The sequence below is a fragment of the Acaromyces ingoldii genome (genome assembly GCF_003144295.1).
Source record: "Acaromyces ingoldii strain MCA 4198 unplaced genomic scaffold FA10scaffold_1, whole genome shotgun sequence".
NCBI lineage: Eukaryota > Fungi > Basidiomycota > Exobasidiomycetes > Exobasidiales > Cryptobasidiaceae > Acaromyces > Acaromyces ingoldii.
Genome location: NW_020290247.1, coordinates 954836 through 976446, shown reverse-complemented (window position 1 = coordinate 976446; position 21611 = coordinate 954836). Strand labels below are relative to the sequence as shown.

General features: G+C 57.9%; 9 protein-coding genes across 9 annotated transcripts; 5 read left to right on the top strand and 4 right to left on the bottom strand.

The window, feature by feature from the left end:
- Window positions 1-1483: 1483 nt before the first annotated feature.
- Window positions 1484-3468, top strand: FA10DRAFT_290084 (hypothetical protein; the record flags this gene model as incomplete). Its single annotated transcript, XM_025524335.1, has 5 exons — window positions 1484-1519; window positions 1594-1652; window positions 1715-2118; window positions 2199-2606; window positions 2687-3468. 5 exons carry the CDS (start codon window positions 1484-1486, stop codon window positions 3466-3468), a joined length of 1689 nt encoding a protein of 562 aa, XP_025380192.1.
- A 1208-nt stretch (window positions 3469-4676) lies between these two features.
- On the bottom strand, window positions 4677-6409 carry FA10DRAFT_11588 (hypothetical protein). Its single transcript, XM_025517897.1, has one exon. The coding sequence runs from the start codon at window positions 6338-6340 to the stop codon at window positions 5033-5035; it is 1308 nt and encodes a 435-aa protein (XP_025380191.1). The 5' UTR covers window positions 6341-6409; the 3' UTR covers window positions 4677-5032.
- A 90-nt stretch (window positions 6410-6499) lies between these two features.
- On the top strand, window positions 6500-8719 carry FA10DRAFT_263714 (Pkinase-domain-containing protein). Its single transcript, XM_025520337.1, has 3 exons — window positions 6500-7010; window positions 7084-7506; window positions 7564-8719. The coding sequence occupies exons 1-3, from the start codon at window positions 6617-6619 to the stop codon at window positions 8610-8612; spliced, it is 1866 nt and encodes a 621-aa protein (XP_025380190.1). The 5' UTR covers window positions 6500-6616; the 3' UTR covers window positions 8613-8719.
- FA10DRAFT_263712 (ferrochelatase-domain-containing protein) lies at window positions 8622-10294 on the bottom strand. The gene is made up of 3 exons (XM_025520336.1): window positions 9583-10294; window positions 9116-9487; window positions 8622-9018 (listed from the first exon to the last, which is right to left on the bottom strand). The coding sequence occupies exons 1-3, from the start codon at window positions 10258-10260 to the stop codon at window positions 8731-8733; spliced, it is 1338 nt and encodes a 445-aa protein (XP_025380189.1). The 5' UTR covers window positions 10261-10294; the 3' UTR covers window positions 8622-8730.
- Window positions 10295-10431: 137 nt separating this feature from the next.
- FA10DRAFT_11561 (hypothetical protein) lies at window positions 10432-13242 on the top strand. The gene is made up of 3 exons (XM_025517896.1): window positions 10432-10866; window positions 11131-12965; window positions 13034-13242. The coding sequence occupies exons 1-2, from the start codon at window positions 10693-10695 to the stop codon at window positions 12892-12894; spliced, it is 1938 nt and encodes a 645-aa protein (XP_025380188.1). The 5' UTR covers window positions 10432-10692; the 3' UTR covers window positions 12895-12965; window positions 13034-13242.
- A 737-nt stretch (window positions 13243-13979) lies between these two features.
- Window positions 13980-15658, top strand: FA10DRAFT_282665 (hypothetical protein; the record flags this gene model as incomplete). Its single annotated transcript, XM_025523786.1, has 5 exons — window positions 13980-14265; window positions 14328-14773; window positions 14835-15225; window positions 15294-15391; window positions 15464-15658. The coding sequence occupies 5 exons, from the start codon at window positions 13980-13982 to the stop codon at window positions 15656-15658; spliced, it is 1416 nt and encodes a 471-aa protein (XP_025380187.1).
- A 32-nt stretch (window positions 15659-15690) lies between these two features.
- Window positions 15691-17865, bottom strand: FA10DRAFT_263710 (polyamine transporter 1). Its single transcript, XM_025520335.1, has 7 exons — window positions 17509-17865; window positions 17323-17451; window positions 16532-17253; window positions 16315-16462; window positions 16077-16241; window positions 15957-16006; window positions 15691-15897 (listed from the first exon to the last, which is right to left on the bottom strand). Exons 1-7 carry the CDS (start codon window positions 17793-17795, stop codon window positions 15764-15766), a joined length of 1635 nt encoding a protein of 544 aa, XP_025380186.1. The 5' UTR covers window positions 17796-17865; the 3' UTR covers window positions 15691-15763.
- A 272-nt stretch (window positions 17866-18137) lies between these two features.
- On the top strand, window positions 18138-19101 carry FA10DRAFT_298432 (isochorismatase-family hydrolase). The gene is made up of 2 exons (XM_025524597.1): window positions 18138-18885; window positions 18953-19101. The coding sequence occupies exons 1-2, from the start codon at window positions 18389-18391 to the stop codon at window positions 19077-19079; spliced, it is 624 nt and encodes a 207-aa protein (XP_025380185.1). The 5' UTR covers window positions 18138-18388; the 3' UTR covers window positions 19080-19101.
- Window positions 19102-19123: 22 nt separating this feature from the next.
- Window positions 19124-21093, bottom strand: FA10DRAFT_11536 (hypothetical protein). Its single transcript, XM_025517895.1, has 2 exons — window positions 20730-21093; window positions 19124-20666 (listed from the first exon to the last, which is right to left on the bottom strand). The coding sequence occupies exons 1-2, from the start codon at window positions 20985-20987 to the stop codon at window positions 19221-19223; spliced, it is 1704 nt and encodes a 567-aa protein (XP_025380184.1). The 5' UTR covers window positions 20988-21093; the 3' UTR covers window positions 19124-19220.
- Window positions 21094-21611: the final 518 nt, after the last annotated feature.

Here is a 21611-nt window from a genome sequence, read left to right as displayed (position 1 = left end):
CCTGTTCGAGGCGCTGCTGGAGAAGCCGGTGCTGCTGCGTGATGAATGCGCGGATCGGCGCGATATTCTCCTTGTTGCTGTCGTCTCGCCTCTTGAGGGCCTCGGACGCGAAGACGCATCCGCCGAGGCGCGCACGTTCGTCATCGTCTTCGTCTTCCTCGCTTTCCTGCGAATCGTCGTCGCCCGAAAGCGTCGACTTGACGCACGAGGAAGAGGAAGCAAAAGATCGCCGAGCAGAGTAGCCGCTCTTGGCCGAGGACGATGTCGACCAGGATGGTGCACGTCGCCGAGTCGGACGCGTGCTGCTCCCACTGCTGACGCCGGAGCAGGTCGATTGCATGTCAAATGGCAGGGGTGACGAGCATGTTCGCGGCTGGAATGGTTGCTTGCCGGGCAAAGCCAACTTGAGAGCGGCTTTTGGATCAACGTCGGCGTCGTCGTGCCCGTCAGAAGCGAGAGGCAGCCGCGCGCTCAACGCCCGAGTGGTGGGCATTGTGTTCAGGTGATGTCGCTTACGATGATGAAAGAGAGTCGTGAGAAAGTGAGAGAAGGAAGGAGGAAGGGAGATGGAGGGAGGCTGCGATGCTGGAGGACAAGGAGAAGATGGGACGGAAACGGTAGCCTCCCTCGACAGGCTGCGAGCTCTATACACGAGAAAGGCAAGGACGTGTCTCGCGCACCCCTTCCCCCTCGCTTGTGTCACTTTTCCCAGCCCAGCCAACTTTTTTGTATTTTTCCTCTGCTCGCGCGCGCGTACATCGAAAGAGGGCGCGCGGGCGCGCAAAGAGACGCGTCGAGCATCACACTTTCTTCCCGTCGTGCGACTTTGTCACGCGACGTTGTCACTTTTGGGATTTTTAGAGAAGCCATGTGTGCACCGTCCGATCTGAGACCAACATGGTGGGCAAGCCGAGAATTAAAGTAGCGACGGGGCTGTTTTGCTTCGGCAACCCTCTGCGGAGTAAGAAACGGGGGTTGAGGACGGACGAACATCTGGCTGAGGACCTCTCTCAAATAGACATTGCCAGCTGGTTGGCAGGCAAGGAGCACAGCATGACTGTGGTTGATACCAAAGCTGTGTGTATCTCTAGACAAGATGTGAAGAAGATCTACCGCACGTCGTCGTGTGAAAGTGGGAGGGAAACCCACGGAAGCAGAGAAGGCAAAGGAGGCGTGGACGGCAAACCTCAGCGCCTACACCGCGGCGCGGCGCGGCGTCCATCCTCTCGTCGCTTCATCAGCAGGTGCGAGGACGGGCAAACAAGGCGTGTCCCCCCACCGTGACTGCCAAAAAGGACATGGAACGTGCCGCTGGCCGCGAGACTTCTACCTTCCAGGGTGAACTCTGGGTCATTACCACTGACAACAAGGTCCGGTGCGCAGCAAACGAGCGCTCGTCCCTCGTTTTCATTTCTCTCCTGTCATCATACAACGACCAGCAGAACAGACCCGCCGCTCATAGAAAACAACGAGAAGTAGCAACATGGACAGTAACGAGACGCTGTCAACTGGTCTCTCAGTAGGTCCGAGTGACGCTTTTGTCTCGTCCATTATTTTGACACAATCCTGCCTACCCGTCGTCACTAATTGCAGGTGACGGGCTGGTGCGTCGTGGTCTTCATCTGCGGATGCGCCATCGGCATGGTCTGGATGTGAGCGTCCCAGAGCAGTCTCAGCAGAGCTACAAGTGTCCTCACATTGCACGCATTTGCAGCCATGAACAAACGGGCGGATTAGCTGCTGAGCCACGGTGGATCAAATGGTCGGTGTTTATCCTGGTCGCAAACTCTCTCACCCTTGCGGCGATCATTGGAGATTTGATCTGGAGCAAGGCCATCTCGCCCACGTTGAAAGACTCGGATGTCTACAAATGGCAATATGTCGTCTTCACTTTGGCCTTCAACAACCTGCTGATGGTCAGCAGCGCTTTTCACCTCATACAAATTGTCAAGCGCATGCAGGTGACATGCACCGACAAGTTCCTTCAGACGTACAGAAAGCCCGTCCTCTACTTCTTTGCTCTCGCCATCACAGCCGAGGCTTACGCATGCGCTGTCATACTCGCACAGATGTTCGAGATTAACCACCAAGACAAGCTCGACGGACCCATGTGGATTGGTTGAGTAGTAGCGTCTCTCGAATCCTTTTTTTTGGCGTTCCTAATACACCCCCTCGTACACTGCTTGTCGTCCTCACAGTATTTCGCGAGTCCGGGATTGTCATCCTCTTTGTTGTATCCGGCCTCATCTCCCTTGGCTTTGGCATCAGCGCGTATGCCGCGCACACTCAGCGCCAAAAGCTGCTTCTCGTGGAGGAGATTCCGCTCTCGACCACCGGCTCGCACCGTTCGACAGCACAAGACAAGGACAAGCATTTGCCGGCTACCACCACGGCAATTGTGGTAGACCTGGGCCAGACGATGAATAAAACGGGAGGGAACAAACGGGTGGAAATCTTACGTGAGATCCGTCTCATCGACTCCATCATGTCTGTCGTCATCGGCTTCATAACGTTGGGCCATTGGCTGCCCAACTTAGTGCTCCGCTTCGTCGATCCAATGAGCCCCGTCATCTTTATCTGTCGCTATCCTGTCGTTGCCTGGTTCTGTGAGTTGACAGAACGAAACTCGATCGAGGAGTAGAACCAGCTGAGCCCTCTCCCTCGTCCCCTTTCTCATGCACATCAGTCTTTTCGGTGATGCTCTACATCCTGCTGCCGCTGGCCGTGAACAAGGAGCTAAACGTGTCTCGGCAACGCCGCAATCGCCGCAGCGCGATCAGCCGCGAACAGCAGCACAGCGGTCTGCTACCTTCTCCGTCGACCTCTCTTCCCTCGTCGCCCTCGCTCAATGCTTCTGCTGCTGCACAAGCCGACGAGGCCTCGCTGACGCATCTCCAGCTGCCCTTGGACGAGGCCGGTCAAGCAGAAGGCTCCACTCGACCTCCTTCTCCACCCCCGTTGATGCCGAGTCCCATCGTGCCCGATCTGGTCGAGAAATGCAACGAGCTTCGTCGGCTCGAGTCCGAGCACGCCGGGCGTACGGGGAAGAACGAATCGTTGAACAAAGATCGGTCTTTTTCGCTCCCTCCACCGCCTCGCATATCCTACCGGCAGCGAATGAGAGCGCAAAGGCGTCGTGAAGAAAGTGCTGCAGCCGCAGCTGCAGCTACGGACACGGGCTCAGCCCCCGTTTCCTCGCCCTCGTCGTCGTCCTCGAAGACGGGAGCAATGCCGCTCACATCGGAGGCCCAGATCCTCTTCTGGGGCGACGTCTTGTCATGCACGCCTGAGGACGACGAGCCGGCCGAGTACCTCGCCTCGTTTGAGGACGCGGAACAGGCCGAGGCTGAGAGCGACTCGACCCTTGGTTCCTTCTCGTTGCCTTCGAGGAGGTTCAGCAGGCAAGCAGCAGGCGCAAGGCCTCACACGATGCAGCGGTCCAGCACATCTGCCGGCTCGGCGTCCTAAAGGACAACCGAAGGCGACACTGAAGTAAATTGATCATCGAGGGCGAACAAGTGCACCGTGGAAGGTGCTAAGTGGAAAGGGGCAGGGCGATTGCAACGGCAAAGACGGCAAATGGGAACGAGACTCGGCTTCAAATTTTCGATGTAACTAAGCTGGCGAGAAAAGCAAAACGATGGCCAAGAAAGTCCTCGTCACGCTCTTTCTCTCCCTTCTCTTCCTCACTTCTTCTCTTCAAAAATCTTCTCTCTTCACTCTCTTCTTCAATTGTCCTACTTTCGGTTCTCTCGATTAAGGTCGACTTATACTGCTGCGAAAGCAGAGCTGTAGAAATGTGTCAAGAACGTGAATCTTACAAACAATGCCTCTCGACTGACTATTTTTGGCCTTCACCGTTGCCTAACGACAACGCTAAGTGGAGAAGACAAGAGTCACCGAAGCCGGAACAGTTTGTTCAACTTTGCGATGGAGCAGCTCATAATGTTCAATTAGTGCAATGTCAAATGCTTGCATTGGTTGCTATGGATACAAATGGGGAAAAAACGGAAGCTGCTGCACAGAAGGGGGAAATAAGCGTCGATTAGAAGAGATCGGCGGACGTCAGATGCTCTAGAGCTCCTAGAGCCATGATGCCAGAACCGTTTGCAGGCTCGTCGTAGCCGCTTCCAGAGTCCACTTGCATCGGATCGGACGAATAAGGGCGCTGCAACGCGGAAGGATTTTTGTGCAGCGGCGACATCGGAGGCCTCCAAGGATGTTCTCCAGGGTAGGGTACTGCGTTCACTTCTGGCTGGTTGAGTCTCCAAGGCGAGAAAGATGTTGCTGAGGAATGCCCATCCATTGCCAGCGTCGGCATATGGGAAAGGGCTTCGAGGCTTGCATTGAGCTCGCCAGGCTCAGCGCCTCTGTCTTGACCAGGAAGGAGTTGGCTTTCGTTCTCGGAGTCGGTCAAATCTGACAGGTCGCTCGACAGATTGCCAAGCTCTGCGTCGTCTTTTTCGTGCTTCGGTGGCGCTGCAGCCACGTCCGCGTCCTCGTTTGTGCCTGCTAAGACGGAGCCGTTGCCTCGGACGACCCTATCTTTGCGCTCCTTGACTTCAGTCTTTCTTGGTGATTTATTCACCTTGACCGTGATCTTACGCCTCTTAGTCGGCCTCGATGGCTGTGCCGCGAGGTTGGACGACGACAGAGAAGCGGCTGTTCTCTTTGGCCGACCTCGGCTTCCGGCCAGCTTCTCCACAATAGCGCCGTCGTTGTCGTCTTCCCGCTCGGCTTGGGTATCTGTTGCTGGCTCGGGCTTCTTTGGCTTCCCTTTCCGTTTCCTGCTTGAATCCGCTGCGCAGATCCCTCCAGGGCCAATCTTGAGGGCGCCGTCGGGAGAGAGGCTGTCGAGAAAGTGCTTGACACTCGGGAACTTCTGACGACCGTCGTCATCGAAGATGCTATTGAACTGGTTTGGTCGGATGTAATGACCGAGGCCAGCGCGCAACAGGCACAAGCTTATTCGAGAGGGGTTCAATTCAGCATTGTGACTTTCAGACCTGAACCGTATCAGTACCTGATGGACTCACGAGCAGTTGCAGTAGGCAAGGCACCGAGGGCACGTCCAATCTCGAGACTCTGGATCCCACTCATCGACGATCCCATAGCGCTTCCGGAGGCATCGCCTGCAGTAGAAGAGTGGACACACCTGGCCATTCTCGTGGTTTCGGCATCGCATCTTTTCGTCCAGTGTCTTTCGGCGGCACTGGTGGCAGCTCGTCCCATCGCCATCGAGACCGTCTCCGGCAGGGCCCTTTCGAAAACCTCTGGGTGGTCCTGGCGAGACGCCTTTGGCTGGTTCGGGTGAGATTGCCTTCTTTGTGGGCTTGTGACCCTCGTCTGGTTCCGGTAAGGGGTCGTGCCAATGAATGTAAGAAGAGCGACTGCGTTCTCGGAGGACAGGGATAGCAATGTATGCTAGCTCGAACGTCTGTCCAGCTCTAGGAATCGCAGTCGTGGTCCCATCTTTAAAGGTTCTGAATGAATGGACCCGGCCTTTGGACGCTTGGACTCGGGAGGTGGGCCTTTCCGTCTGCGGTAAAGAGGGTGGCAAGTCCTCATTCAAGAAGGCGAGCATCTTGGCGTTCCTCCGAAGACGCTCCTGGCGCTTTCTTTCATAGTAGTCGTCGTCATCTGAGCAGACAGAAAGATCACCATCGTCTCCTTCCGACAAGAGCTGCTCGAGCATCTTTTGCTCTTCCCGCAAAAGAGCTTCCTCTTCCTCCTGTTCCCTCTTTAATCTCTCCCGCCTTTCCTCCTCCGCCCTGCGACGTTCTTTTTGCCATCTGTCTTCGACTCGTGCCCCGTCTTCTTCTCGCGCTGCAATGTCTTCCAGTCTTGCCTCTTCAGCAGCTGCCCCCTCGTCTCTCCTGTGGTCTTCTCCGTCCTCTACTTTGACCTTGACGGTACGACGTGAGTCACCGGGTAATGGTGGTGTGGACAGGCCGTCATCGCTCCATTCCTCCACGATGATCACGTCTCCCTTCGCTTGCTCGCCTCCACTGTCTCCTTTGCTCTCGAGCTCTACCATCGCGATGATCTTATCCGTCTTGACTGCGGACGGGTACTTTCTCGGTCTTCCCTTCGGCAATCCTGTTCCGTTTACGTTTCCTCGCGATCTGCCGCCAGCTTGTGCTGCACCCCTGCCTTGCCCTCGGCGCCTCCTTCGCCCTGTTGATAGACACACCATCTCGTCGTCGCTCACCCCGTCCGACGAGGAGGTTGAAGAGGGCGTGAGCGAAGTCTCTCTCCACTCCTCATCTTTCTCGTCCGGGGCTGAGGCGGCGATCAGCGCTGTGTCTTGCTCATCGACTCGCCGATGAGCGCTCCACATCCTTGCCCTGGGGATGCGTTGGCCATGAATCACTGTCGAGTCTTCTGAAGGACCGAAGCTGGACGGTGGAGCCCTGGCAGCAACCAACACTTCTCCACGTGCAAAGCCTACAAAATACACTTGTGATTTTTATTCTCGAGAGTGAGAGGCGCGCGTCGCCGAAATTGTTTGATTGATTGACGCGACTCAAAAGTGGTGCTGAGCAACCAACACTTTTCCTTCGAGCCGGACAAAGCTTACACACACACACACCTCTCCGAGAGACAAGAAGAGGCCATGCCGGGATTACCGAGTCAGGCGCCGACTTCTTCGACGGGCCTATCGTATCCCGAGATCAAGGAATACCGGATCGTGCAGCACATCGGCGGCGGAGGCTTCTCGCGCGTGTTTCGAGCCATCACGGCAGCCAATGTCAGGCACAAGGTCGCTGCCATCAAGGTCGTCTCGTACGCCAAGCCCTCGTCGCAGACGCTTCACCCACAGCACGCCCCCGATCGAGCGGCGCTCAAGAAGGAGGTGCAGATTCACAATGTCCTCAAGCACAAGAACGTCCTTGAATTCCTGGCCGTCGACGAATTTATGCCCGGGGAATCGAGGACCTCCAACTATGTCCCGGGCCTTTACATGGTCCTTGAACTAGGCGCTGGTGGTGATCTCTTTGACAAGATCGGTGCGTGAATCTTTCTTAGGGAGGGCAGGGCCACAACATGTACAGGTTACTCACACACGCAACTCACCAACAGCCCCCGACGTGGGCCTGGACGAGGACACAGCGCATTTCTACTTCTCCCAGCTCATCGATGGACTCGAGTATATCCACTCACAGGGCGTGGCGCACCGCGACGTCAAGCCCGAGAACCTGCTCCTAGACGCCGATGGGTGCCTCAAGCTGGCCGACTTTGGCCTGTGCAGCGTGTACAGGTACAAGGGAAAGGAGCGCCAGCTCAAGGGTGCTTGTGGAAGCCTGCCCTACATTGCACCAGAGATGAACGGCAACCCATACCGGGGTGAGCAAGCCGATGTCTGGAGCACCGGTGTCGTCCTCTTTGCCCTCTTGGTGGGAAATACACCGTGGGACGAGCCGACGCGGAGGAGCGCAGAATTTGTCGCATACACTCGCGGCCAATCCTATGATCCGTGGCCAAGGATCCCAGACGATGCGCTCTGTGAGTTTAGAACCCGCTTTGGTGTCTGATCGCTGCTCATGCTTCTCCTTCCACCAGCGCTTGTGCGACACATGCTGTGCGTCGACCCAGACAAGCGGTACACAATTGCAGCCATCAAGGAGCACCGCTGGTTCCGCAGACCCAACTCGCTTCGTTCTGATCCCGTCACGCTCGCCGAGCGCCTGCTCCACGGCCTCATCGTTTCGGGCGACATGGACTTTGGCCTGCACTCCGATGGAAGACGAGCACCCGTCCCCGAGAACATCTCATTGACCCAGCCCGAGGCGTTCGGACCGGGCCTGCAGAGCTTTGATGAGCGGCTGCCCCCTTCATCAGCTCATCCTGCATTGGGCAACGGGCGAGGGAGGGCGGCGACGACGACGACGACGAATGCGCGGCACCTGGCCATGTCGCAGCAGGTGTCGGCTCGCAGAGACAATGTCCCTCCTGCGAGCGCAGCCGACGGCGCAGGCCTCGTGGCAGGCGCCGCCAGCAGCCAGTTTACCCAAGCCATGAACCACATGACGCAGTGGTCCGCCGTCGCCGGGGGCACGGCGAGGTTCAGCCCGCACCTGACGCGCCTCTTTTGCAGCGCACCACCGTCAGACGTTGTGCAGCGCATCGTGGGCATCCTCGCCGAGCTCTCGATCGTCTATCATGCCGCGCCGCTCGGCTTCCGGGGCGATGAAGAGGAGGACGAGGCGCATGGTGGGCACGACATTGCTGAAGAGGCAGAGGGCGATGATGATTCGATGATGGAAGACGTCGAGATGAGCGACGGTGCAGCAGCACCAGCAGCGGCGGCGGCGGCCAGAGGCACAACAGGTAGCAGCAGCAGCAGCGCCGCACTGGTCGGGAGCAGAGGTGCGAGGATCCGCGTGCGGACGATGGACCGGCGCAAGTGCCTACTCCAGGGCGAGGTGCGCGTGGCCGAGATTACGCGCAACGGCAGTCCCGTCCTGGAGGATGAAGACAGCGAGAGCAGGGTGGCCAAGACGTACGTGCTGATGCGGAGGAGCAAGGGCGATCCGCTCGAATGGAGGCGGCTCTTTAGGGCGTTGGCGAATCACGAGTCACTCAAGCCGCTTGCGGTGACTTCACATTGAGATTAGAGAGCCACTGGGGAGCAAGCATGTGACAATGTAGATACAACAACGGAGAGGGCTTCCTTGCCCTAGCCAGGCTTTTTAAAACGAATATATCAACGACGCTTCTTCTTCTTCTTCACCGCAGCGCATCCTCGCCCACACCCATGGTGTTGTCTGCAAAGAAGCGCTTCTGCTCGCCACAGACGGGGTTCACACACCCGGGGCACCGCAGCTGCATCTGCCTCGATGTGTTTCCCTGCGCCCAGACGTGGGGCCCGACGGTGCTGCTGCTGCTGCTGCTGCTGCTGCTTCCTGGGCCTGTGAGAGCGAGCGAGTCGAGGTGGGCGGCGGTAATGTCTGCAAGTGCACGGAGGAACGTCGGCTCGTCGTTGAGCGACTCTGCGCGCTTGAGCCGGATGCCGTGCTGTAAACACCGCATGTATAGTGTGTCAGCCAGCCACGCTCTCTTCTCGTCTCGTCTCAAGACACAAGCGATGATGACGAGCCTGCGCAACACGCACCTCTTCTGCCTCTTCGTGCAGCTCAATGTCGAGCTCGTACAGCGTCTCGATGTGGTCCTGGGTAAAGGCAATGGGCACGACGACGAGGTCCTTGTAGCCCTGCTTTGCCCAGCCCTTGACGGTGTCGCTCGTCTGGGGCCCGAGCCAGGCCGAGGGCCCGACCTGCGACTGCCACGTCACCCGGTACGGGTTCGACCAGCCAAGCTTGGTCATGACGGCCGCCACGGTGGCGGCCACTTCGGCCGGGTAGGGGTCGCCGCGGCCAGAGACAATCTGCATGGGCAGCGAGTGGGCCGAGAACATGATGGGCACCTTGTGCCGCTCCTCGGCCGGGTACGTGTTGAGCGCAGCCTGGAGTCGGTTGGTGAATGCCTTTGATTTAGAAGTTGGAAACTGTCAGCAGTCTGAATCGAGAAGAGGGGGTGTGACGCCAAGAAGCCGATTGCGCCTTGATCCTTTTCACTCACCTGCACGAGACCTGGGTGAGTGGGCCAGCGGTCAATGACGCTCCACTGGATATTGGCCTCTGGTGCGCCGCTGTCGGCTGCCTTTCTCCGCTGGATCTCGCGAAAGAGCTCGTTGAGGCTGCTGCCCGTCGTCGAGCAGCTGTACTGCGGGTACTGGGTGAATGCCACGGCGCGCTCGACGCCGTCGGCGCGCATCTCGTCGAGCGCCTCGCCCGTCAGCGGCCGCGCATAGCGGAAAGCCGTGTAGGCCTTGTGGGGCGCCGTCGACGGGTGCAGCTCGTCGAGCATCTTGGCCATGGCCGCACCCTGGCTCCGGGTCCATCGCAGGATGGGGCTGCCACCGCCAATCTTGTCGTACTGCTCGACAATCTTGGGCGTGCGCCGCTTGGCAATGAGCGGCGCCAGCGTCGACTGGAACGGGAGTTGGATCAGGTCGCGGTCGTGAAAGAGGCGCGAGAGAAAGTCGCCGACCTCGTCAAGCGTCGAAGGCCCGCCCATGTTCATGAGCAGGACCCCCGTTGGCGGCTTGCGAGCGGCAGACGAGGTGGAGAAGCAGCTGCTCGAGGTCACGCTGCTGCTGCTGCTAGTGGCGGCCTTGCTCTTGCTCGCTGTCCGTCGCCAAGCCGCCGCCATCGGGGCGCGAGTCGCGGCCAGGGAAGAACGGCCAAGGACCGACATGGTTGTCGATGGCGTGTGTGGGTGTGAGTTGGTCCAACAAGGTGGCGATCACGTACTGTCAGCCCATTTTCCGCCTTGGGTGGGCGAGCTTCTTTGGCTTCTTGCTTAGCAATGTCGGGATTCGGCCAGGCGCGTCAAAGGCCGTCGTTGCGTGATTAGAAATGCACATTCCGCGCGCTCTCGCAGGCTGCTTGCTTCGCTGCTTGCTGTCTGGTGTACGTCGAGCTGCTGCTGCCGCTGTTTGCTGCTGCGATTGCCTTGCTTGGACTCGCGGCCTGCTGCTGAGCAGGTGCCGAGCTAGGTCAAGGAGTAAGGAGGAGGTGGTGGAGAAGGGGTGCAGAGGAAGAGGGAGCGAGGGAGACGGAGGAACTCTAGGAGGGACTGGACTGGAGGAGGAGGAGGAGGAGGAGGAGGAGGAGGAAAACATAGGAAATGTATCAGCCGCCAAACCTTCGGCCGGACGACATCAGATCCTCTCGAGCTGCCGAGAGGATCGAGAGCGACTTTGTCGACCGGGCAGTGAGGATCACCATTCGAGACGGACGGCTGTTCGAGGGCAGATTTGCGTGCGTCGACAGCGGGTGCAACATCATCCTCAGCGAAGCAGTGGAGGTCCGGCAAGGCGAAGCAGATGCCAGCAACGGCGACTTCGCTGGAGTGAACCACAATCGCCACGAATACCAAGACAGGACCAGGAGGAGAATCGGGCTTGCAGTGTTGCCCGGCCAGCACGTCAGCAAAGTCGAAATGCGAAGGGACGAGCTACGTTGGCAGGCTGATCAGGGCCAGGGTCAGGGTCAGGGTCAGGCCGGCCTGCCTTCGCAGTCGAATCAAGGATATGGACCTGGAAGGGGCATGGGGCCGGACCAGGCCATGGGACAGTCTTCTGTACCCTTTGTCGAGCTTTCTCCGGTGCGACCCAACATACAACCCGGTGTAGGCCCGGAGGGTGCTACTGAACTGGCAAAGGGACAGGAGCTCTGGACAGGGGAAGGACATGGACCTGGTCGCGGTAATCCTGTATTCGACAGCCAGGCTCACGAAGCAATGGATCAAAGCACAGGCCCGCGTTTCACTTATTCTCATGCCTCGCAGCTTGACATTGGTCCTGGTGGTAGTAGTAGTGGTAGTAGTGCCCAGTCTCCTGGTATAACCCGCCTCCTCTATTCGCGAACAGAAGAGCCGGCACCCTCGACCAGGTCTGCAGCAGCTCGTCGAATCAATTCTGGCTTAAAAAGAGCGGCACCAGGTGAGAAGAAGACGAAACAGAGGACACAAAGCACTCCTGGTGATCCTGCCGCAGGAAGCTCGCAGCGGCTGTTGCAGTCCTCACGCCCGGGCGATGGTGGAACCGCGGCTGGAGCCCAAATCAGCCCGTCTGCTCGCTTCTACACCCCACCTGCACCACCTCCCCTTGTCCTGGAAAGTCGGCGGGCCTCGGTAAGCAACGTTCCCTTCTCCCAGACGGGCGCACAAACACGTCCAAACCCACCTGCCTCGAGCCCCAGCCGTGCTACTCCGAGCTCCAGCCTCGGTCTCATGCTTGGTCGGCCCCTTGCAACTTCCGATCCCTCACCGTCGCCAGCGCACTTCTCACTTCCTCCCATGCAGATTGCTGACGAAGTCTCGAAATTGGGTGAATCAGGTCCTGTGGAAAGTCAACGCGGTCGGCGAGGTCGCCCAGCAAGGGCTGCTACCGTCTCCTCTCGTGGCCGCCGCCTTTCTCAGCGAAACGTATCATTCCTTGTTCCCCAGACCCCTGGAGTAACATCTGAAAGCTCCGCTCCCGCTTCGTCGCGCACACATCCCGAGGTCTTGCCTGAGCACTCCGGTCGAGTCATCTTCGTTCTTGAACGTGCCGATCGCCGTCGTCGCAGCTCGGAGGGCCACCTCGTCGGCGATCCTCGTCGGGTGCAGCACAACATGCCTCCTCCTCCTCTAACCCCTCGCTTCACTTCTAATCCCGGCAGTAGCGGAAGCACACAGGGACCTGCTCTTGCCGAGAGTCCTCGCAGTCGTACTGACTTAGTGTCCTTTCGCGGCATTGGCTCAAGCAGAGTACAGAGCCAACGCAGCGACCATCATCAACGGTCCAGCAGCGACGTTAGTGGCTTAACGGGGGGCATCGATGTCCGAGGAAGCCACGGAGTGCGTCATAATCATAGCAATAGCGACCCTGTTCCCTTCAACCAAGCTGTGGTTGCCTCTCCCCACGTCGGCACCCAGCACGCAGTCGGACTTTACCAGCCCGGCTGGAACCCAATGACGCATCGAAATAGAGCTTTCTCATCGGCCGGACTCGGAGCCGGTCCTTACCCTGGGTTTCATCTTGACTCTGCGGGCGTCACTTCAAGTACTGGTCAGGGCAGCAGCCAGGATGAAAATCGAGCCGGCTTATCAAGCTCAGGCATGTCTGACCCCGCTGCACATGTCGGTACTGGCGAGTCGTATCGTAACATGCCCACGAGCAGCCACGCCGGTCCACTTCGTCCTTTCCATGCAGAAGCTTCCAGACCCGGTGAAGAAGAGCGTCAGGGCGCCCTTACCCATCAACACCACCAACAAGCTTCCAAGGAATGGCAGAGCAGAGGCACCGGACCGGAGGAAGAGAGGGACCAACCTGGGGCTCTGTAGAACCCAGGCAACTCATTCTTCTTTCGCACCACGAGCACCCAACCATGCACACGGCTCTCTCACCGAGACCTGTAAGTCATCAAGCCAGATATCGTGCCTACATTGAAGAGGGTGCATTGAATGCTAAGATCCCCTCCAGCACCGTAATGCCAAGCGATACCTTTTCATTTTTACCATTATCTCGATACGCAACGCACCGAACAAGCGACCACACGAACGATTTCCACACAAGCGCAACCTAGACATCACTGTAGCCTTATCAACACCATATTAGCTCATCAACTCATCATAGAGAAAGTCATCAAAGCAAGCGGTTTCACACGCCTGAATCAACAACACTTTGCTCCCGCTTTTGTGCTGCTTCGTCGACGGTGTGAACTGCTGACGGGGCCCAGACAGGCCGCACCCGGATCTCGAGGAATATTGCTGTGCTACGCTGCTGATGCAAGTCAGGACAACAACTCTTACAGATTGCCCCGCTGCCGTTCCCATTAAAGATCTCTCTCTGTTCCTGCCTCTGTGTTCTTGCTGAAAGATGCATGCTCTCAAATGGAGAGAGAGTGGGCAAGAATCGTCTTATTTTCAAAGCCCGAACTTCGAAGCTAAACCCTCGTTAGCGTCCTTGCGTTTTCCTGTCCAAGAAAGAGAATCGAAGCGATCGACTGACTTGTTTGCATTTGCGCGTTGTTGTCTGCTTGCAACTTGAAGGGCACGGACTCTTGAGTTTAATCTGGCTTCGAGAAGCGCTGTTGGCCTAATGGACTTTGGGGCCCCGCCTCATCGACGCCTCGGAAGTAATAAAGGGTTTTTTCCCCAGATTGAAAACGGGACGAGACTGATTGGTCGCCCTTCAGTCCTTTGATTTTCCCGGGTTCGCTGGGCAGGACTAAGAGCGTCGAGTAGACGATGTGAGGACGGTTCGGCGCTACGGGGTTTCTTTCTCCAAGAGATCCAATTTACTCTGCTTTTTCACGACAGCTGCCTCAGACGGTGTATATAATGAGCGCACTTGAATATCAAGCTACCTTGTTCCCTCGTCGAAGCTGTCCATCATTCTCCCTGCCTGAAGACGTTCCAGCTTGAAGATGCAACTCTCCAATCTGCTCGTGGCTATTGCCGCTGTGGCGACAACGACGACATGGGCATTTCCATCCATGAAGATGACTGCGAATGGCCGCTTCAACCCCGTGGGCAAGAGAGACGTCCAGTTCGCCATGGAGGAAGCTACTCGATTGGCCGACTACGTCAAAAGAATGGACAAACGGCAGGCCGCCGACGGCGGTCCTGCTCCCAAATTGACGCCTGACCCCAACGACAAGGACCATCTGTTCCAAGCACCAGGCCCTACGGACCAGAGGGGACCGTGCCCAGGTGAGTTGTCTGTCAATCCTTGCCACCTTTACCGTTTGCGAGTTTCTAATGATTTCAAAAAGGAATGAACGCTCTGGCGAACCACGGTTACCTTCCACGTAACGGCATCGTCTCCCTAGTGGACCTCGTCATCGGCCAGAAGGAGGGATACAACATCGACTATGACCTTGGCGCAGCCCTCGCCGCCATTGCCGTCTCGCTCGACGGTGACCTTCTCACCACCAAAGTCTCGCTCAACGGAACAGACGACCGCACCGCGCTGCTGGGTGCAGTGCAAGAGCTCATCTCGCACGAAGGTGGCATTGCGCACCACAACTCTTTTGAGGGCGACACGTCTCTCACCAGGAGGGACTTCTACCTCAACAACGGCGACAACTGGAGCTTCCAGGGAGAAATGTACGCCGACATGCAGTCGTATGCCAAGAAGTTTGGCGGACCAGATGCCATCTACAACGCGACCGTCATGGCCGAATACCGATATGCTCGCTACCAAGACTCGAGGGCCAATGTGAGAAGAGCGCGCGACTGTCTTTGATATTCCAAAGCACTGATGTCCTTTTCTTGTGAAGAACCCGCGATTTTACTTCAGCCCAAAGGCATTCCTGCTCTGGGGCGCCTCGTCCTTCGTGTACGAAGCATTTGCCAATGCGACTCAAGTGACGACACCCAACGCTTCGTACGCCTACGAAAACTCTGTCTCGACCTTCTTTGGCGCCGTTCCCGACTCGACTGCCCCTGGTGGCTTCCGACACGTTCCTGAACGCTTCCCCGACAACTGGTACCGCCGCGCCCAGCCTTACACACTCCTCGATGTAGTGGGTCAGGTGGCAAAGCAGTACGGCAAGCACCCGGTTCAATTTGGCGCCAATGGCGAAAGAGAAGGTCAGCGATTCTTCTTCCCCTACCCGGCGGACCCGCAAGAGCCGAATTCATTCACCATTCCCACCAATGAGGATGACCGTGAGTCTCTTGTGCGTCCCGCTTCCTCTGCCTTGCTCACAATTGAGATATAATTATTCGACTCTCAGTGGCGGGTGCCTGCTGTGCCCTGTTCCAGCTTGCACTCGACTTCATGCCTGCCGAAATTGCCTCACCCGTTCTGCTTCTCCAGTCGCAGCTCGACTTCGTGAGTTGTTGTAAAGCTCAACTTGCAGATATATAAAGCTTACTGGCGGCTATTTCGCTTTTGTTCATCTAGCTCCTGGGCTCGCTCCAACCCACGTTCAAGGACTCGTGCAACTGCGGCGACAACGCTCTCACGGGCACCAGTGACTCAACAACAAAGGACCCCGTCGCAGAAGCATTGCTTCCTGCACCTGGGCAAGCTGCCCAAAATGCTGGCAGCAGCGCCGTCAATGCTGCCAAAGAAAGCGCGAGTTCTTCCTCTTCATGAAGGAAATGGGGGTATGATCGATTGTTTGTACGCTTCGTATTTTCGTAATATCCTTTCCTTTGTGAATACAGCAGCATGTTATGAGGGGCGTCTACACCCGTGCTATTATTGTCCAGAGCCGGCACCACCGGCTGCGTAGGTCGACATTGCGCGAAGCTTTGGTCCGTAGCGGTACAGCGCCAGGGCGCCTGGTCCACCGAGGAGAAAAGCAATGAGAGCCAGCAGCGAGCTGCCCCAGCCTGTAAAGGTCTCCGACATCAGCAAGGTGAACGAAGGGAGAAAGAGGAAGCCGACTTACCGTAGCCAAGTTTGGCGTACATGTCGTCGGCGAAGAGAGGGAAGGCAAAGCTGGAGCAAATGCAACAGGTGTCAGCAAGACGTCGCCCAATGGCTGAAAAGCGATTGAAGAACAACTAACCCGAAGACGGAACGGACAGAGTTAGTAACAGCGAGCGCCGAAGCGGCGTATAGGGGATAGACGTCGATGGTATAGGCGTTGAGGGCGAAGCCAACACACATGAGGCCCATCGCGAAGATGAAGGTGCCAATGTCTGCCACGATCCAGTGGACGGCGTATTCAATTCTGTTTGCGAAAGGAAGATCCACGCCTGCGTCAGTATTGGGCTGCTGGAAAACTACGTAACGGGAAGGCTCACGCCCAACCATAGATGAGCATCCCAGATGGGATGAGGATGGCGGGGATAAAGAAAATGACGAGCCGCATTTCGGGGTTGGCAACACCACCATTTCGAGCCTTTAGGATGCAGTAGTATTTGTCCATGAGCTGCGTGCCGATTTGTCGCCCTTTGGAGGTGGCACCGACTCGTCAGCCAAAGCAATTCATTGCAAGCATGACCAAATAAGCAGACCCACCTGTAATGGCGCCTAGAGCGAGAGCCAGGAAATTGAGCGAGGCGATTCCCGTTGATTCATGATACGTCTCGGTAAAGACTCTTGTAAAGGTGACCAGCAGAATGTAGAAAGTGCCGACGAGAACAGCTTGGTATAGTGTGAAAATTTGGATGATCGGCTGCGTCGTTAGCATGATGATGGGGCGGACGAGCGCGCGGGTGATGATTTGTCGGGTTGTCTCCTTCTTGTCGTACTCTGACTGGATCTTTTCGTTTCCCGTTTGTGCACGCAGCCGTCTAGCGCGGCGTTCGAGGAGGAGGGGACCGTATGTTTCGGGCAACTGGAAGAAGCCGACGGTTGCGGAAATGGTGCCGACGATGATAACAATGTAAAACGTCCATCGCCAGGTATCGTTGCCGTAGGTGTCTGCCCCTCGCGCTTCTGCAAGAAAACCGCCCGCAATGGGACCGAGCGATGGGCCGAGCAGGGGACCGATCGAGTAAAGAGCAGCTGCCTTGCCTCTTTCTTCGGCTCGCCAGAGGTCGCCCAGCACACCGCTCCCAATTGAAAGGGGCCCTGCGCCGCCGAGACCCGCAAGAAACCGGAAGGCGACCATCTCATCGAAAGTCCTCGCTTGCGAACAGCCGATGTTGAAAGCAATGAACAAGGCGTTGCTTGCCATGAGCACAGGTCGGCGACCATAGACTTCCGAGAGAGGGCCGATGAAGAATGGTCCAACGACGCTGAGCAGCGATGCAATCAGATCAACTTGATGACCTAATTTATATGTGAAAACAGGCAGTCGGACTCACTAGCCCAAGAGGTAAACGGATACCATCATGTTCATCTCAAAAGTCTTTGTCACGCCAAGGCTCTTGCTGATGACACCGGTACACGGCGCGATCATCGAAGAGGTGAGCGGTGACAGGATCCCATACAAGCTTTTGAGCTCCATTAGCCCGATCGCCCCTTGGCTTTTCGATAGAAAGCTAGCTCACCTAACAATCCAAGTGATGTACCATCGTCTTTTAAAGGAAAAGTTCTTGGGATTCTCATCGTCGTCCTTTTCCCAACCAATGATAATGGTGCCGCTCTTGTCCGGCTCGCCCAGCTGTCCTTTCAACGGTTCGCCCTTTGAACCATCAGGCACACCTTTTTCGATATCTTCGGCGGGCTTGAACGACAGACCATGCTCGTGGTTGTCGTGGTGCACCTCCGTAGGTGTGGGGCTCGGCGTACTCTCGTGTGAGTGCGCTGCCATCTCGCCGTGGTTGGTCTTTTCCATCGTCGTCACTCAGGAGGGCCAGTCAACGCTTCCCTTCTACCCCTTCCACACCTTTATAGCGAAGCTCATGTCACAGAAGAGAGATGCGCAGCTCAATGGAACCGGGGACCCAAGCAAGAAATAAGCTTGCCTGCGGGGAAGGGGGGGGGGGGAGGAAATTCAGCGCCGAAATTCGGGCTGACCCAGGCGATAATCGGCCCAGGGCGCGCGCCTAGCCAAGGGTGTTTTCGCGCTTAGTCGGTCGCGCCAGGCTTTGGTCGGAGGCATGCACGGTTCGACGCTAAGGGCGCCGAGGGGAACGAAGACACGGTGAGCATGCGTGCATATGGATCTTTGGCGGGTGGCCTGCCGTCGGCCTGCCATCCGCAGTCTTTCCTCGGCGATTTGTTGATGACGACGGTGATTACCGGCGACAGCTAGCCTGCCTGAAAGGAGAATCTTGGCCGCAGGGTTATATATTTAGGGGCAGCGTGCTACCGCTGCTGCTGCTACTTTGGCTCCCTCAAGGTTGCGCAAGCAAGCAAGGGCCACCACTCAAGTAACGTGCTTGCGAGACACATTGATCCAAGTAAGAGAGAATCGACAGACACAAGATGGCGACAGAAGGCCCCGAACCGCTGCCTGCGCTGGACCCGCGCAAGACTGCGTTTGTGGTCATGGACATTCAGCCACTCGTCTTTGCGCGCATGCCGTCGCCGCCTACGGATCTGCTTCCGTCCATCACGGCGATGCTGGCCGCGGCGCGCCGGACGGGATGCACCGTCGTGATTGTGCGTGTCGCGTTCAGTGCGACCGATTTTGCCGCGATCCCTCCAACGAACAAGGCGTTTGGTCGCCTCGCCGAGAGGGCGGGCGGGTCCGCCGAGAAGCTCGGCGTGCTCGAAAGCCAGCCCGCGACGCAGGTGCTGGACGAGGTCAAGCCGCTGGCGGGCGAGATTGAGGTGCGAAAGACGCGCACGGGCGCCTTTTCGACGACGGACCTCCATGAGCAGCTCAAGGCAAAGGGCATCGACACGCTTATCCTGGCCGGCGTGTCCACATCGGGAGCGGTGCTTTCCACCGTCAGGGATGCCACCGACAAGGACTACCGGTACGTTGTCGAGAAGTGCACAACTGCATTATAGAAACAATCTGACTGACGCTGACTTCTTCTGCAGCATCGTCGTGATGCGCGACGGCGTGGCCGATCCAAAGGAGGAGGTCCACAACATCCTGCTGGACGTCGTCTTTGAGCACTCCTGCTACGTGGCCAAGTCAAGCGAGATCATCGAAAAGCTGGGCTGAGTGGAGTGCAATACAAATCTAGATTCTCAAGATAAACAAGGAGCATCGCACAGGACAGTAGTGTAAGAGTACATGCTACGTGATGTAAGGGGTAAAAGGGCAAAGCAAAGAGATCGGGGATAGTGAGTAATGGTGAGAAAGTCAGGTCCCCGGCCCAAAGGCAGAATAGGAAGGCGTGCTCCAATTCATGCCAGCACAGAGGGCCTCGACGAGCGAAGACTGGAGCTGCGCCTCGTCCGCCTGGCCCCTCATGAGCAGGGCAAACGGATTATACTCTTGCTCCTCTTGTTGCGTTCGTTGCACCGGTCTCGTTGCCGCGGTGGGGACGGCGAGTGCAGAGCTGTGCTGGAAATTTGCTGGAGGTGGTCTGCTAAAGAATGCCTTGATCACATCGTTCGTCTGATCCATCGTCATCGATGTATCAAAACCAGCAGTCAGTGGCTGTGACTGTATTGATGCTCGCTGTTGTTGTTGTTGTTGCTGCTGCTGTAGCTGTCCCTCCTTGGGCGGCGTCAAAGAAGACGGATCGTCGGGTATGAGGGCAGCTAGCCGGTCTGCCTGATCGAGAAATAGCTCGAGGATCCTCGTCTCTCGTTCCAGGCTCCGGATACGTCGGTGATCTCCCTCACGGATGTACCTCGACGTGCGCCTGGGCATGAGTTCGAGGTACCGGCCAATGACTTCCCTCAGCTTGAGTGCATCGCCGTCGCGCGGGTTGATGAGCAGAGAGATGCAGCACGCAAGGACCATGGAGAAGCGCTGCGACTGGTTGATGAGGACGAGAAAGGACCTGGGCGTGGTCCCACTCCCGTACCTTTTCTGGAAAGTGAAGACGAGCTTGGACCGGCGAGCCAGGCTGTCCCAAGAGGCCTGGATCGAGGCCGCACGAGACTGGCGGCAGCCCACGCTGGTTGGGCTGAGAAAGGGCCGGTGCAGGGCGATGCGCAATGCATCCAGCTCGGCGTGGAGAACCCAGCGATGGCAGTGGAGCATCTCGCTGGCGAGCGTGGGCGCCTCGACGAGCTCGTTGACGTCGGTCGAAAAGGGGCCCAGAAAGGGATCCATGGACCGTCGAAAGACGTCAATCTCTTCGTCAATGGCCTCGGCCTGGTCGTAGAGGGAGTGACCGTCGGTCCGCTGCACGACATCGTTGACGCGACCCATGAGAAGGGCGAGGGAATGGTAGTAGGCATTTGACAGCACCCTCGTCTCGTCGGAGTCGAGGCGGTCCCGGGTCTCGTTGGAGTAGCCCTTCGGTGGCCTTGTAGTGTGCATGGCGTCCGACGCCATCGAGGGCCGGTTGAGGGCGAGGGAGAGGCTCCTCTCTTGGAAGAGGCACATGGCCCACACTTGCCGCCTGACCTCGTCTTCACCATCGCCATTTCCGTCGCCGTCGTCAGACGATGCCATCAGCATCTCAGATCTCGGCGCTGCGCTGCTGCTGCTACCTCTAGCCTTGGCGCCCTGTGGCCGTTCACGGTGCAACCCCATGGCGTAGCTACTTCTCAGTGCGCTGGTGGCCGCCTCCCAGGCGTTCTGGGTGCGCTCCTCGATGCCGTGGACGCGCGAGAGAAGGACCCAGGCCATCTGAACGGATTACAATGCCTCAGCATCATGCTCAATTACATCCTTTGTGCAGGCAGTACTCACCACCTTGTCCAGATCATCGCTCTGAAAAGTGCTGGCCGTCAGCAGGGCGAGGTGGACGGCATCGACGAGGCTCCTCGCCTCTGCGAAGCGCGTCTCGGGCTCGTTGGGCTCTCGGAGCAGGCCGACGGGCGCCGTGATGATGGCCAAGGAGAGAATGGCGGCGAGGATGGCAAATTGGTGTAGGTTCCTCTCCATGCGCCCTCGGTTTCGAACAAGCGCCTTGAGCGCGGGTTCGAGGCGCTTGCGGGGCAGCGCCATGTGCAGCGGATTGACCTGGGGAGGTGTGGAATAAAGAGAGAAGATGGAGACGAATTGTGAGCTTGTGTGATGCAGGCATGAAAATTAGCAGTAGATGCAACCCGCACCGTCAGGTAAAAGTGCTCAATTAGCGCACACGAACGGTCGGGCGACGCGGGAAGGTCGTCGATGAGCGTCTGGGCCGACGCCGCCAACCGGCTCGTCTCGGCCAAATGCGCCTCCTCGGCCTCGTCGGCAGGGTCCGGATAGAGATGGGCACGGAGCGAGGCATAGGTATTGCGCGCCGCGTCGTAGGAGAGCGTCACCATCTGCAGCGGGTCAAAATCGGCCTCATGCTTGGCATCGCTGCCGTTGGTGAGGGCACCGCCGGTGGGCTTGCGCCTGGGCTGCGAACGCGCAGGCGACGAGGGCCCGGCTGCTGAAGCGGCGGGCCTACTCTCGCGCTGGCCAGCAGCAATCGCATCGAGGCGCTGCAGCACCTGTTCGATGCCGCTGTCGACGGCCGACTCGAGCCGGGCGATGCGCCCGTCGGTGCTCAGCGCATCGTAGCCCGGCCGGTACTCAAGGCAGAGGTGGGGCGCCTTGCGGGCGACGCAGCTGCCGCACGGTGCGCCGCGATCGCAC

Excerpts from the sequence above, each read along its gene's own strand:
- FA10DRAFT_263712 (XM_025520336.1), bottom strand. The coding sequence starts at position 10,260 with ATGTCGGTCCTTGGCCGTTCTTCCCTGGCCGCGACTCGCGCCCCGATG. Across the intron at positions 9,488-9,582 it reads CTCACCCAGGTCTCGTGCAG|GCATTCACCAACCGACTCCA; the intron begins GTGAGTGAAAAG and ends TCTAAATCAAAG. Across the intron at positions 9,019-9,115 it reads TGCACGAAGAGGCAGAAGAG|CACGGCATCCGGCTCAAGCG; the intron begins GTGCGTGTTGCG and ends CGGTGTTTACAG.
- FA10DRAFT_298432 (XM_025524597.1), top strand. The coding sequence starts at position 18,389 with ATGGCGACAGAAGGCCCCGAACCGCTGCCTGCGCTGGACCCGCGCAAG. Across the intron at positions 18,886-18,952 it reads GCCACCGACAAGGACTACCG|CATCGTCGTGATGCGCGACG; the intron begins GTACGTTGTCGA and ends CTTCTTCTGCAG.
- FA10DRAFT_263710 (XM_025520335.1), bottom strand. The coding sequence starts at position 17,795 with ATGGAAAAGACCAACCACGGCGAGATGGCAGCGCACTCACACGAGAGT. Across the intron at positions 17,452-17,508 it reads TACATCACTTGGATTGTTAG|CTTGTATGGGATCCTGTCAC; the intron begins GTGAGCTAGCTT and ends GGAGCTCAAAAG. Across the intron at positions 16,007-16,076 it reads TCTGTCCGTTCCGTCTTCGG|CTTTGCCTTCCCTCTCTTCG; the intron begins GTTAGTTGTTCT and ends CATTTGCTCCAG.
- FA10DRAFT_11561 (XM_025517896.1), top strand. The coding sequence starts at position 10,693 with ATGTATCAGCCGCCAAACCTTCGGCCGGACGACATCAGATCCTCTCGA. Across the intron at positions 10,867-11,130 it reads ACATCATCCTCAGCGAAGCA|GCCATGGGACAGTCTTCTGT; the intron begins GTGGAGGTCCGG and ends GGGCCGGACCAG.
- FA10DRAFT_263714 (XM_025520337.1), top strand. The coding sequence starts at position 6,617 with ATGCCGGGATTACCGAGTCAGGCGCCGACTTCTTCGACGGGCCTATCG. Across the intron at positions 7,011-7,083 it reads TGATCTCTTTGACAAGATCG|CCCCCGACGTGGGCCTGGAC; the intron begins GTGCGTGAATCT and ends ACTCACCAACAG. Across the intron at positions 7,507-7,563 it reads GATCCCAGACGATGCGCTCT|CGCTTGTGCGACACATGCTG; the intron begins GTGAGTTTAGAA and ends TCCTTCCACCAG.
- FA10DRAFT_11588 (XM_025517897.1), bottom strand. The coding sequence starts at position 6,340 with ATGTGGAGCGCTCATCGGCGAGTCGATGAGCAAGACACAGCGCTGATC.
- FA10DRAFT_11536 (XM_025517895.1), bottom strand. The coding sequence starts at position 20,987 with ATGGCGCTGCCCCGCAAGCGCCTCGAACCCGCGCTCAAGGCGCTTGTT. Across the intron at positions 20,667-20,729 it reads GCGATGATCTGGACAAGGTG|ATGGCCTGGGTCCTTCTCTC; the intron begins GTGAGTACTGCC and ends TAATCCGTTCAG.